The following is a 14,655-nucleotide window of genomic DNA, read 5'->3' on the forward strand; positions in this document are numbered from 1 at the left end:
ACTTGTAAAAAGTTTCGGTTCAAGTCCGGTTAAAACCGGAACGTCGGGAACCGGTACTTGGACTCGCAAAAAGACTAGCACTTACGTATATTCTGGTGTCTGTTGTTATTTAAACATTCCCTGATAAACGTTATTCAGCGTCAATAAATGAGTGCTAATCCCAGTGTGCTCAGTGTACAACATCACATGTCATTTCACCTTCGATTCACAGTTTGAAAACGTAGCATTTCGCCACATGCTAATGCTAACCGGAAGTGAAGAATTTTCAGAATAAAAGTATTAAGTTAATAGTGTGAACTTTCGGTGTTTTCAGAATAAAACTGATTTAAATTAAATAGTGTATTTAATTCAAAATTACGCCATATCAACATTGATTTTAATTTCTAACAGTGTGTATGTACATCACTATGTATGTAGTATGTACTGTATAATGTACACATGTAGAGTTGTAGAAAATACATGGTGTACTGTCAGACAGTACAGTACACTCTGACTGTACAGTCACTACAGTGTATACTGTATAGTAGGTGTGTAACAGTGTAATGCGTATAGTCTACTCTACACTCTACCTTTCAGCAACGCTTTAGGGATTTAGGCTCAGTCAGCTCAGGGACTGTTTGGTAAATGAAATAAATGTTTGAACTTTGTAGTAGTTCACTGCTGTCATAAGTCATTTGTAGACTAAGTGGCAAAAAGTGTTTTTTTTACATTTGTACTTTGTAGAGAAATGTAGACACAAGTTGGAAGGGAGCACAATAAACCTCACGAGTTTGAATTTGAGTTGATTATGAGTTAATTTTCAATTGATAATTAGCTCACAATAAGTTCACTTTAGTTACTCACACAACTTGACACAAGCCATGGGTTCAGGTCCGGACTTATAAGTCCGGACCTGCACCTGAACCTCTGGACTTGAGTCCGGACCTGAACCTGAATGTGAGTCCAGGTACGCAGCACTAATGCTAACTGCATTTTGTTTTATTAGTACTTGTCCTGCAATGACATTAAAGTTGAATCTGATATAATCTAATCTGTACAGGCTGTTCACCTGTATTTGACTTTAACATTTGGATTCCGTAAAGAAGGTGTCCTGCTGTTTGCAGTCGTGGAAACAGAATGTGAGCAGAAAGACAGAATAAAGAGAGAGTGGAACTATTGATGTGGTTTGGTTATTAGCTTATCATCATCTTAATTGGGGATGACTGACACAAAGCTTCATTTGAGAACTGGTGAGTGAAGGTGGAGAAGGAGATGGAGGTGCCATAGCCAAGCCTAATTATACATATCTTCAAAAAGGAGATCTAATAAAATGCTAATAGAAACAGTGAATCATTCATTGACCTGATGGAACATGGAAGGTTTGAGCCAAAGGATAAGAGTTTCTCAAAGAGAGACAAGGAGAGGAGAGAGGCTGGTAATTGTTCCAATTCATCTTGTGTCACCTTGACTTCAGGGCTCCCCTTAAAGTCACTCTGATGACCCCCCCTCACTTAGTTCCTGGATGCCGTAGGGAGCTTCTCTGTGTGTCACCTGGAAGGAGGGCCCGCGCTTACCCATCTTTTTTTTTAAATAAACTTTTTACACGCAATATTTTACTTTAATATTAGGCACGATACTAAAATGAGTTTACAACATTGTATTACATAATGTTACATACAAATATTCCCTTACAACATACGGAATATGGAAGCAATATAGAAAGTAGCAATCAACTAATTCGCCAAAACAATATTCTGTGATATTTGATATTTGTCTGTCCATTTAAGGGTTAGGCTCTTCATTAATTTCACAATTGACGAGACGTTTCCTGTTGTAGTTTAGTGAGTGTTAAACACTGCTGTATGTTATATGCTATGATAATCTGTCTGCTATCAAACATCTGAACCAATTAACCAGAAGAACGGGTCCTGAACCGCTGACATCATGTCCTGTTAATAACAGCAGCACACATTACTAATACTGAAGGAGCCTGCCTGAAACACACACACACACACACACACACACACACACACACACACACACACACACACACACACACACACACACACGTCCCAATGGCATTTTGGGAACTGGAAAGGTGAAACAAAGGTAGATCAATACAAAGCCATTTTGTAATTAAAAGAACATGGGGGTGAATTAAGCAAACGACTGTCTGGAGAAATAGAAAATATTGATTTACAAAATATATTTCACACCTTTTAATAGGGATGGGGATCGTTAACACTAGAACCACCAGAGGTCGCTGTATGCCTAAAACCGCCAATGGGTAAAATGTACCCGCTATTGATTTTCAAGGTACAATGTTCTTTTATTTATCATACAGAACAGTGAGTTTTGATCGCACAGGGATGACATTTATACCAATATAATCTGTGGACTCTCAGCTTTTCATATGATATACTTTGTGCAGATAGCATGAAGTATAAAATATCGCTAAGAGTGCTGATTTAAACGCTTGGTGTTAGACTTGTGTTTTGTTTAGGTACAAATCTATCTATCTATAACTATCTATCGATCTATCTGTAATGTTCTGTTCTATGGACATTTAATTGTCTACATAAACAGATGACGCAGACTACTTCTCTCATTCCGAGTGTTCATCTTTATTCAACTGGCACGTAACCTGCACACATGCATTACGTCCTCAACGTGAGCTCAGTCATCCAAGATCTTGTATTCTCCAAGATGTTACACTATCTATAACTATCTATCTGTCTATCTCTCTCTCTCTCTCTCTCTCTCTCTATCCATCTATCAATATATCTATATATCTATCTATAAGGACCCGCAGTAGACAAAAGGCGTTGCTATAGCAACACGTGATGTTTACGCTGCATTTTCTATGAGGTAAATATTACCCGCTGGCGGATATGGGTATAAATGGCGTTTTTTTTGGCGATTTTTTTCAATCTTACTTCATATTGACAATTGTTAACAACAGAGGGTGCTACATAACACACTTTCAGGAAAAGTCACGGACTGGGAGACTTTAATATGTTATTGAAAACAAGTGACATACAATCAAAAAACAGCTGCGGGTAAAATGTACCCGTTGGTGGTTCTAGTGTTAAGGTTTTAACGGTACTTGTAGGAGCCACATATGAAGCCGTTTCTGTGTTTGTTAAGATACATGTTTTTTGAGTCACTATAGGTGGTGGGCGTGTCATTGCATTGGGGTGGTGACGTTTGTGCTTATATCCGGTTGCTTTTACCTGTGCAGGTGGCAATAGATGGGGGAGTGAGCTAGAGAAGGACAATTTTTGTTGACCACACGCACTCACGCAGGCACATACAAGGATATACGTACGTAATATAGAATATTGGATTTTTGGAAAGCAAATGAAAGGTCAAACGCATACTGTGTTGGAAAGACTGAGTTTTTGCGCGTCCACAGTGTTTTTTCTCTTGTTTAGTCCCTCGCGGCACTTGGTTTAAGATTACTGCCGCAATAGTACTACTACTTTTATCGATACCGCTTATCGGTCCGGTCTTTTAACAGTACTCTTGTCGGTTCTTTTGGAGAAAAAAAGGTAAACAAATTGTGAACAAAACTAACATTGCTTTGTATATACATAGATGCATTTTGCAGTCTTTTTGCATGTTAGAAACGGAGTTGGCAACACTAAAACTGCAATATAATCTTTGTGTAGCAATAGTACACATGACATATTTTGCACATGTCTCCAGTACCGATAAAAAGACCGCTAACGTCGGAGCTTAACGGTACCACGGTCTTTAATAATTCAGCCCCGGGGCCCATTGAATACCGGGGCTCGGTACCCATCCCTACCTTTTAATGTCCTTGCAGAAACAGACAATTAGATTTCCTTCACTCGTGTCCTTTGCTTCATTCTTCCACTCCTCTGCACACACACTCTTTTATCGCTCTCTCTTCTCTTATCACAGAGTCCAGGTATTTTTCACCTTAATGATTAATGGTTAATGACAGGGTGGGGGTGGGGGTGGTGTTGAAGGGTTGGGGGAGGTGTACGGCCAAGATTGGAAAAGGCTTGTGGGTGGGTTGCAGAATGTGCGTTTGTTTTGTAGCACAGGAAAGTCTTTGACGGTTGCATGTTGTTTGCATGGAAGGCAGAGGAAGGAGAGGTGACGCAGGTTGAAATGAAGCAGGTGAGAGAGAAAATTAAGTTGTCTAAGTAACTGCAAAATGAATGAGGAGGAGGAAGATAACGACAAAGGAGATGGTGACAGACGGAGAAGGGCATGTCCTCCTACCTGCATAGAATTCTGGGCTGTAGACAGCGCTGACCACTGGATTTAACTTCCAGCCTGGAGAGACAGACAGCGAGACAAAGACAAAGACAGAGAGGGAGACAACAGGAAACAGTTAGTGTGCATACTTTATATAAACCTGTGTGACCTGACTGACCTTTAAACTACGTGGTTATGTATGAAAAGATTTAGGACACAGTATTCTATGAATAGAATACATTCTAAACTGCAGGAATAGGATTAAATTAACTTTAAACATTTTGAAACATATGTAAACAGAACTGAACACACGCATGTAACCCATTAAAGTATAAGGAGCAGTTTGAAATCACTGTATTGGGCCGGGGAAGCAGTATATAATATATAATAATAAACTCTATAATATTTTCCTTAACTAAATGCTTTCCAGAAGTGAAAATAATAGGGGGTTACGTATTGTAACCCACAGCTATAAGCACCGGCGGAGCTATCTACTGGATTCTATGGGTATACTCATCAATGATACGCAAGCGTTCACATACTGAATTTGTATAAACGTAGCCGGCCAATCAGGGCGAGCCTACCTGAATGCGCGTGCATATAGAGTGGCGAAGTCACGCCCATCTACTTCCGGTCCACAGGTCCTTATTTCGGAAAAATAATGTAATACATATGATGTTTGTCAATCTTAAAAAATAATTTCCATGTCAAAAAAGTCACAGTTTGTCGTAAAACTGTTGAAATATAAGACTATGAAAAATACGCAACTAGAAAGACTACAAATCCCAGAGTCGCGTAAGTGATGTCACAATTGTTGTTATCATACCAGCAATGGGTCTTGCTCGTTCTTTCGCTTCCCGTCTGATGAAAGGACCAGGAGTGGCTGGATCAAGTTCTACTTCATGCTATCTGCACAAATGGTTGACATTGAACATTAAAAAGACCAGGCAGTTCAGAGAGAATCAAAGGCAGGCAGGCAGGCAGCTTTGCATGACATTCTTCTGGACGTGTTCATTGTGGTGATAGTGAGGGTAGGCAATCGAGACAGTAGTGACGGCCATCTTGGTGACGTGTGTTGTTCTGCGAGACCAGCGATGTAGTTCATTGAGCGTTTCACACAAACAAATGTGTTACTTCACAGTTTTACGGCAAATAATATTTTTTTTGACTGGCAAATGTATCTTTTAAATTGACAAACATCATATGTCTAATTCGTGGCACAATTAAAACGGGATCGAAAGATAATCTTTCTCTCTCCATTGACTTCAATACATAATTTTTTCGAAATAAGGTCCCATGGAGGTCTACCGGAAAGGGAGGGACTTCACCACTCTATAAGGCAGCTACACCTCCTGACTGTCATCCTACACCCTTTTCAGCGAGCGGCATAGGAAAGACAGGGCCCCTAGGTAGAGGGCTCTGCCTGTGCTTATAGTACTAGGGTTACAATACGTAACCCCCCATTCTGTCTCACACAGGCTTCGCCCTCTACTGGACTCTATGGGTACAGCGGGTGGAGCCCCGATGGATATACGCCCTGTCGCCCTACAACATCGACCCACCACACTGCCCCTGATCGGCCTTTGGTTAACAGCCACCGCACCCCAACTTCCAGCCCTGTATGGGGCGTACTGCGCACCATGTCCAGGGGGGGGGGGGGGTCAGATACAGCCTACTGACCCTCAGCCCCTCCCCCTTCACCAGTCCTGTGTTGCCCCAGCAAGCACAGACGATGAAAAGGAGCCAGACATGTCCAAGAGATAAAACCTTATGAAGGAGCCTGGCGTAGACCAAGACGCCGCCGTGCATATGTCCTCCACACTCATTGAACAAGGCTGTTGATACAGCCATACCATGTGTAGAGTGTGCACGGACCCCCATGGGGAAGGCTCTCCCCGCCTGCCCATAGGCATGTGATATGCACTCGCAGAGCCATCCTGTCGGGCGTTTCTTGGACAGAGCTTTACCGGCCACACCATCCCCAAAGCACACAAACAGCTGTTCAGTGCACCTAATGGAAGCCGTTCGCCCTACATAACATGCCAGCGCACGAACTGGGCAGAGGAGGTGCAAATTAGCCTCCCTGTCCCCAGTATGGAGTGGAAGACTAAAGCCGTCTCACTGTATAGCCCTCGACCTGAACGAACTCCTTAAGTTCTTGGGAACAAAGGAGGGATTCGGTCTGAGTGTTGCCCCGCTACGGTCACCCCGAATCAAAAGGCAACTCGGGTGCACCGACAGAGAGGTCAGCACGCACACTCTCTTGGCCGAAGTCAGGGTAAGCAGCAGAGCTATTTTCAATGATAGCGCCTTCAGGGAGGAGAGCTCCAGAGGCTCAAATGGTTCTGTGACCAAAGCCTCGAGCACCAACGGCAGATCCCATTGCCGGGTGGAGACATGCACCACTGGGCATTGTCTCCTGACCCCCTGCAAAAAACGTGCCATAAGTGGTTGACTAAAGGCTGACCTGCCGCCAAATCCCTCATGGCAGGACGAGATGGCTGCTGCATACATTTTAACTGTGGAATGTGCAAGCCCCCTGTCCACCAGTATCTGTAAATAGGACAGAATAGAGCCCAACGTACAGGATAGAGGCTCTAGACTTCTTTCTTCACACCACCGCTGGAATCCCAACCACTTCTTCCTGTAACAGGCTGTGGTGGATCCTGCTCTTGCTGCCTGGATAGTCTGAATAACATTGTCAGACAGTCCAACCCGTCTCAGCCTGTCCCTCTCAGGAGCCAAGCCTGGAGAGATTGGCCCAGAGTGGGTAACGCCCCTATTGCACCTGCTTCCTGAGACAACGCCCCCCAGACCTGAGGAACCGTCCAGGGCTGGCCCACCATCATCTGTGTCACCTCCTGATACCACGGCGCAGAGCGGCGACCTGGGGCTACCAGGATGACTGACAATCGTTCTCGTCTCACCCTGTCCAGGAGGGGGAGAATGAGACACAGCGGTGGAAAGGCGTAGAGCAGCTTTCTTGGACATGACTCGTGTGCAAACGAGTCCACCCCCAAAGGTGAATTGTCCTGCCGAGCCAGGGAAAACCATAGGGTACAGTGGCTGTTGCGCTGGTTGGCAAACAGGTCCCCCTCCGCTTTCCCGAACTGGGCCCAGATCTGCTTCACCACCTCCGGGTCAAGCATCCCTTCGTCTGGCAGTGGCCCGCCTCTTGACATGAGGTCAGCCCCCCTGTTCTCCCCCCCGGGATGTGGAGAGCCTTCAGAGACAACCCATTATCTGAGGCCCACAACCACAAGTTCTCCACTGTGCTCAACAAGGCGGCGGAGCGGACTATGCCCTGCCTGTGGTGCGGTTGTCGCTCCTCACCAGCACATGTTTGCCCTGTAGTAAGGGAAATGTCCACATTATGGACAGAGCTAACTTGGGATTTCTCCCGCAATTTTACAACTATCCTCTCAATCGAATTGCGACGTCCACTTCGTATGCAAATTCACCCAAATTCTCTAGCTAGTGGCAGGAGAGTTATGAAAGTGACAAAAAATGCAATATACACATTTTCCAGCAAGGGGAGCTCTAAGACCGTGTACTATATTTGCTGTACTTGGGAAAAAAAGAAGAAATGTGTTACTAGGATGAAACATGCTTTAAACGGGTAAACAAGTGTGCCTGGCCCCCACACTTCCTGGGTGTGCTACAACGGGTACCAACTGTCACTATACCAAGTCTGTAATCCCTGCAACGTTTATAAATATTTGACATTGTCCAAATGTCTCAATGTTCACACCAATACATCATATGGTGGCCTATATATCACCGTTCAAATATCAGCTCCCTCTGTCAATGTATTGTGGAAATGTGAGCCTGTCCAATTGATGGATTTTATTTTGCATTGAAAAGGTCCCTGTATTGTACAAAATTGTACAATTCAGGGACCTTTTCAATACAAAATACCCATTGATTTAAACACTGTTCCTGCCTTGTAAAATGCTGTGATGCGCCCTGGAAGTATCAGACTATTTAGGTGAGGCTGAAATGAGTTGCATTGAGGACTCAGAGGGATGCCCTCAATGATGAGGTGAAGACCCTGCGCTCCAGGCTGAAAAAGGAGCTAAAACCCAGGAAGCAGAGGGCCAAGCCAATGCTGCTCTGGATGAGGCTGAGGAAGAACCTGTACACATGCAGGGATCAGCAATCTCAAGTTCCTCCGGCAGAAACACCCCTGCCGCCTTTATCACCCAACACGCCAGCCCAGTAGCCCCAGCAGCAAGACCCCTGTCAAGACCCCTGCCAGGACTGTAATGTATTCCCCAGTAGCCTCCGGCAGCAAGACCCCTGTCAAGACCCCTGCCCGGACTGTAATGCATTTCCCAGTAACAAGACCCCTGTCAAGACCCCTGCCCGGACTGTAATGCATTCCCCAGTAGCCTCCGGCAGCAAGACCCTTGCCCGGACTGTAATGCAGTCCCCATAGCCTCCGGCAGCAAGACCCATGACAAGACCCCTGTCAGGAGTGTAAGGTAGACCCTCCAGACATTTTTTTAAAAGGCCGCATATTTATCAAAAGGCCGCATAATCCCCGCATTTTTCCACACAAAGTTGAGGGAAAAAAAGTTAACTCGTCTTGACGTGAAGTGATGATGATGACGCAACGTCATCAGCTCGCGCATCACAGAAGGTAAACAACACCGTAGAGTGAACGTGTGGAGCTCACACGAGTTTCTCTTCACCAAGATGAAAACATCTAATCCATCTCATTTACCGACAAACATTTCTGCTAAAGACCGGGCAAAGCAGTACTATTCTGCACCCCGTGCAACTGTGTGTTGGAGCATTAGAGAAGATCGACGGTGACGACCCACTTTGATTCATTCAAACATTCGAAAATGCTTCCTGCTGCTGACTTTCTTGTCTTCCCGACAAGAAAGTCAAACAACTCACGTTCACCGAGGCATCAACCTCCAAAACCCTTTCGAGGGTTACAAGAAACGAGGTGAGTAGCCTACAAGATTGAAGCTGGTCAGATAACGAACAAGTAAATGAAAACAGAATGAGGCGGAGAAGTGTGTGTGTGTGTGTGTGTGTGTGTGTGTGTGTGTGTGTGTGTGTGTGTGTGTGTGTGTGTGTGTGTGTGTGTGTGTGTGTGTGAGAGTGAGAGAGAGTGTGATTAAAATAGCCCAATTGATTTTACAATAAATACACATGGAATGTGTTTAATTGAATAGTAAAGGGGTTTAACGTTAGTGACAGGTTGTGTGTGAGAGAGAATAAATAAATAAGACAGCCAAATATTTATTTTTCCCGCATATTTCGCAACTTCCCGCAATCTCACCGCATACAATCACATAAAACCCTGCATGTTAGCCCGCATAATCAAGGATTTTTGCCCGCGTTTTTCTGGAGGGTCTAGTAAGGCGTGGCCTCCTCCATCAAGACACCTGTATGCCGCAGGACCCGTGCGTCTCGCTCCATTAAGCTGAAAGCTAAGGAATCGCCCTCTCCCCCAAATCTCTGGTCCTCTGGGAGGGGACAGGCAAATACCATGCGGAAAATAACGTTCCCGAACAGCATGGAGGCGTACCTTAAGGCATACAGGGAGCATAATGAGGGTGTTGATCCGACAGACAGGTCAACAATGCTATGTCGAAGGTCAGCCGGGTCAAGCACTTCCTCATGTACATGGCCCATGGTATTAACCGGCTGTCAGACTGGCTGTTCCTGAAAGATATGAAGAGGATCCGTGGCTGGACCAATTAAAGTAGATGATAATGTATGTGTGTCGCTTAAGAGGAAAATATGCCTGTTTTTTGTTGTTGTTATTACTGTCAGGAAATGTACAACCTAACCCTGGTCCGCCCTCTAGCAGTCAGATCGCTACTCCTGCTGATTTTAAAGCTAGGTCTGGGTTGGGTTTCATCCACTTGAAAGTGCGCAGTCTGTTAGGTAAACTAGATGTTGTCCGTATCTGGGCGAGCTCGACTGACGCTGATGTCATTGTTTTATCAGAAACATGGCTAAACAAATCTATGTTGGCCTCTGACATTGCCTTAAATGGTTATAATGTGTATCGTACCGACCGGCCTAATAAAGGTGGTGGCGTTGCCATTTATGTTAAGAATAAGTTCAGTGTAACCGCAGTAGCCGACGCCAGCACCCCGCGTCCTGTCGGCGTACCGGCCGACGCCAGCACCCCGCGTCCTGTCGGCGTACCGGCCGACGCCAGCTCCCCGTGTCCTGTCGGTGTACCAGCCGACTCCAGCCCCTCGTCTCCTGTTGGCTCTCCGGCCGATGCCAGCTCCCCGTGTCCTGTCGGCGTACCGGCCGACGCCAGCTCCCCGTGTTCTGTCGGCGTTCCGGCCGTCTCCAGCCCCCCGTGTTCTGTCGGCGAACCAACCGTCTCAAGTCCCCTCTCGAGTCTCCTCTTGAGTTCCCTTTGGAGTCCCCTCTCGAGTCTCTTCTCGAGTCCGCTCTCAAGTTCCCTCTCGAGTCAACTTTCGAGTCACCTCTCCAGTCCCCTGTCAAGTCACCTCTCGAGTTCTCTCTCAAGTCACCTCTCGAGTTCCCTCTCAAGTCAACTCTCGAGTTCCCTCTCAAGTCCCCTCTCAAGCCCTCTCTCAAGTCCCTTCTCAAGTATCCTCTCAATTCCTCTCTCGAGTTCCCTCTTTCAAGCCTCCTCTCAATTCCCCTCTAAAGTTCCTTCTAAAGTTCCCTCTCAAGTTCCCTCTCAAGTCCCCTCTCAATTCCCCTCTCCAGTCCCTACTCAATGTCCTGTCCCGTTGGAGGCCCCGCCGACTACTCTTCTGCCGGGGGTCCTGCCAACCCAATGTCCTGTGCCGCTGTAGGTTCCGCTGGAGTCCTGCCAACTCCATGTCCTGTCCCGTTGGGGGTCCCGCGACTACTCTTCTGCCGGGGGTCCTGCCAACCCTATGTCCTGTGCCGTTGGAGGTCCAGCCGACACCTGTTTCGTCAAGGGTCCTGCCAACTCCATGTCCTGTGTCGTTGGGGGTTCCGCTGATAGTCCTGCCAACCCCATGTCTTGTTCCGTTGTAGGTCCCGCGGTCACCTGTCTCGCCGGGGGTCCTGCCAACTCATTGTACTCTTCCGTAGGGGATCCTGCCGACACCTGTCCCGCCGGGGGTCCTGCCTACTCCTTGCCCTGTGCGTTGGTGGTCCAATTGACACCAGCCCTTGCTCCATCCGGGGTCCCATTGACACCAGCCCATGTCATGTCCAGGATCCCGTCTACGCTTTTCCCACCGGCTCCGGTTCCTGTCCGGCCGACACCAGGTCCTGCCCGGCCTCTGGAGTTGTCCCGTCGCCGCCTTCTTGCCCGTCCTTGTGCCCGGCCCCCTGAGTGCCGCGGTCTTTGCCCTCGAGCCTGGCCCCCTGACTTTCCCGGCCGCGGTCTTCGCCCTAGAACCCGGCCCCCTGACTTTCCCGGCCGCGGTCTTCGCCCTCGAGCCCGGCCCCCTGACTCTTCCAGCCGCTGCCTTCACCCTCATGCTCGGCCGCCTGAGTTCGCCCGCTGTGGCCTTCGCCCCTTTATGAACTCTACCTTACCCCCGGGCCGTCCGCCCCAGACCCCCACAATGAACTCTGCCTTGCCTCCAGGCCGTCCACCCGAGACTCTGCCGTGCCCCTGGGGTGTTTTGTTTGATTTTAAACAAACAACTACTACAACTACTTTACAACTACAACACTTGTTTTTACAAGTACAAAATGTTTTCTTCTCACGGCGGAATATTACTGCCAAAAGTCACGTGACTCACTCACGTGACTTTTTGCAGTAATATTCCGCAGGGGCCGGCACATGCATAGATATATATATATATATCTATGGACACATGCTCCACGGCAGCAGGGGGCACTACTGAGTCCATTGGGAAGGCGGGAGGTTGAGCAGCGCATGGAACAGTCCTTGCCAGCCTGATGACAGCGGTGTTTCTAGCGATCCAGCGATCTGGGTCAGTGTTTGAACAAGGTGAATTTAGCGATCACAACGAAAGCAGCCGAGACCCATATTGAGCCCAGAACATTAATGTTATTAGGGCTGTAAATATAATAAGCCTTTGTCTAAAATGGACAACATTGTAACTAAGGAGATTTAAACCACACAGCGATTCTGCACTCTTCATTTTCTTTCCTGCTATATTCAAGTGATTCAAATTCGAGTGATACAAATATTTGTTACCACAAGTTCTTAATAAAACGGACACTGTTGGACTTGGTACTAGTTGACTGCTACCAGAAATAAAATGAAGTACTTTACTGTGTACTTTGTGAGTAACCCTCTGTCAGACTCTCCTTCATAGTAGCTACATAATGCATGTTTTCTCCTATCTTTGATGAATGATACAAATAAAATGTTACAATTAGTTCTTAATGAAATTGATACTGTTTGACTTTGTATTAGTTAGCCTACTACTTACAATACATCGAAGTACTTTTACTGTGTATTTTTTGAGGAATCCTCTGTCAAAGTCCCCGCTGAGTCAAAGTCCCCGCTGAGAACAACATCAAGTCACTTCTGCTAAGTTTGATGAGGGAATTATTTTTTGTTGCCATTAGTTCTTCGTGAGATTGATCCTGTTGGACTCAGTACTACTGAAACTACCCCCACAAGTACTATGAAGTACTTATTGTGTACTTTTCCAGTAATCCTCTATCAATGTCCCCTCCCTACAAGAATGGATGTTTTTCTTTTAATATGCATTAAAAAACATTTCTTCATGAGACTGACATTGTTGGACGGAGTATTTTAAGAGGATGACAGACTTGATATCAGCAACACTTCCAGTCAGTACTCCGGCAGCAGCATTTGTACACCTTGGAAAGTCTTTAGAGTCTGGCCGGTCTAGCTGGTCACAAATATCCTTCAGCAAAGTAACACACTCTGTCACATGGTTGCCCTCTTATGATGCTGCTGTCTTTTAATATATAACTATTCCTCTGCCGCTAGTTCGTACCTCGCAGATTCTTCAGTCTCATCAGCCTCATCCTTCCTCAGCCTCCAGCACACTTCCAGTGTCTGACTCCATATAGTATTGTCCTGATGCTGTAAGGGTGATGCCCCATGATCACAAAATGACCCCTCTAAAGTCTGAGCGCCAAGGACCTCATAGGTGACCCGCTCTATCGAAATCAGTCGGAAGTTGCAACGGCTCATTTCAAAATAAACGTGGATTTCACTACCTCAGGATTGATGCAAAACAAGTGACGTTTGACCTTTTTAGAGAGGTTTAGCAAAAAAAAACTCCACCTCTGAGGTGATTTGGGTGGAAATGGGCATTTTTGCAGTTTCTCTGGAACCCATTGGTCAATTTTGGTGATTGACATATCTTTTTAACCGTTAGAGCCAATAGAATCGGTTGGTGTGTGTCACATACACACCAACGTTAACAAAAAAAAGTGGGGGCTTCGTGCATGCAGTTTTGGCCAGAGCGAACCTATCTCTCGCTCTGACATCTGGAAACGGAAAAGCAGGTTTATTGCTTATGGATTATCAGAAATCATTTCAAAGGGACACATTGGATTAACCTATGGATTAACTTCAGCAGCGTTTTTATCGTTTTAATGCCATTGAAGACCACTTTTGACCAGACAACGACAAAGGTAGGCCATTTTGCTGTTTTAGCTACCTAGCGCCACATGTTTTGATGTCTGTTTTTGTTTATAAAGTCGCGAGTTCTTATCATGGAGTGACGATGTAGGTACCAATCAATTCTGTGTCTCCTCACGATGCTAATAGATAGGTTGGACGTGCAGCTACCATAAGTAATAATGTTGTTATGAGTGAGTTTCTGTGCAGTAATGCTTTAGCATTTTTTCACTCGTGGCTAATTTAGAGGCTCAGCGCTAGCTTTGTGTTTTAAAAAAAAAAAAAATGATCAGTTAGCTGAGTTTCTTCCCGTTACATGGATATAAAACATTCATAGTTTATTAAATATTAAGAAGACGCTGTTTCCTGCAGATGATGCGTTTTTCCGCCCGGGGGCGGAGGCATGGGGTTTAACAGGTTAACCTTCAGCAGCGTTTTTATCGTTTTAATGCCATTAAACACAACTGTTGATCAGAAAAACAGCAAAGGTAAGACATATTTGCCGTTTTGGCTCCGTAAAGCTACGTGGTGTGTTGTCTGGGTTTGCCTTCGCTGCCCTGAGTTTTGGTTGCAGAGTGATGATACCTATACCTCTAGAATCTGTGGAATCTCAGCTTTAATCTGATATATTGTTTGTGCAGATCAGATAAGTGATACAGTTACAAAGAATTATGTGCTAAGTGCATTAGAATTTTTTCGCTCAGGGCTAATTCGTTTAACTAAAAATGGTTAATATTGTCTGATAGCTGAGTTTCTTCCCGGGGGCAAAACGCAACATCTTGCAAGAAACAGCGTCTGAGGGCTTCTTAACATTTAACAAACTATGAATGTGTCATACCCACTTAACGAGAAGAAACTCAGCTATCAGACAATATTAACCATTT

General features: G+C 45.7%; 1 protein-coding gene across 6 annotated transcripts in view; it reads right to left on the reverse strand.

The window, feature by feature from the left end:
• rbfox1 (RNA binding fox-1 homolog 1) overlaps positions 1-14,655 on the reverse strand; it is a 299,812-nt gene that overhangs the window by 83,007 nt on the left and 202,150 nt on the right. For all 6 annotated transcript variants that reach the window (XM_034089337.1, XM_034089338.1, XM_034089336.1 and 3 more), the window contains exon 7: positions 4,234-4,287. In XM_034089337.1, coding sequence (XP_033945228.1) covers positions 4,234-4,287 — 54 coding nt within the window. The remainder of the gene's footprint in view (positions 1-4,233; positions 4,288-14,655) is intronic.

This window comes from Pseudochaenichthys georgianus, chromosome 8, assembly GCF_902827115.2.
Source record: "Pseudochaenichthys georgianus chromosome 8, fPseGeo1.2, whole genome shotgun sequence".
NCBI lineage: Eukaryota > Metazoa > Chordata > Actinopteri > Perciformes > Channichthyidae > Pseudochaenichthys > Pseudochaenichthys georgianus.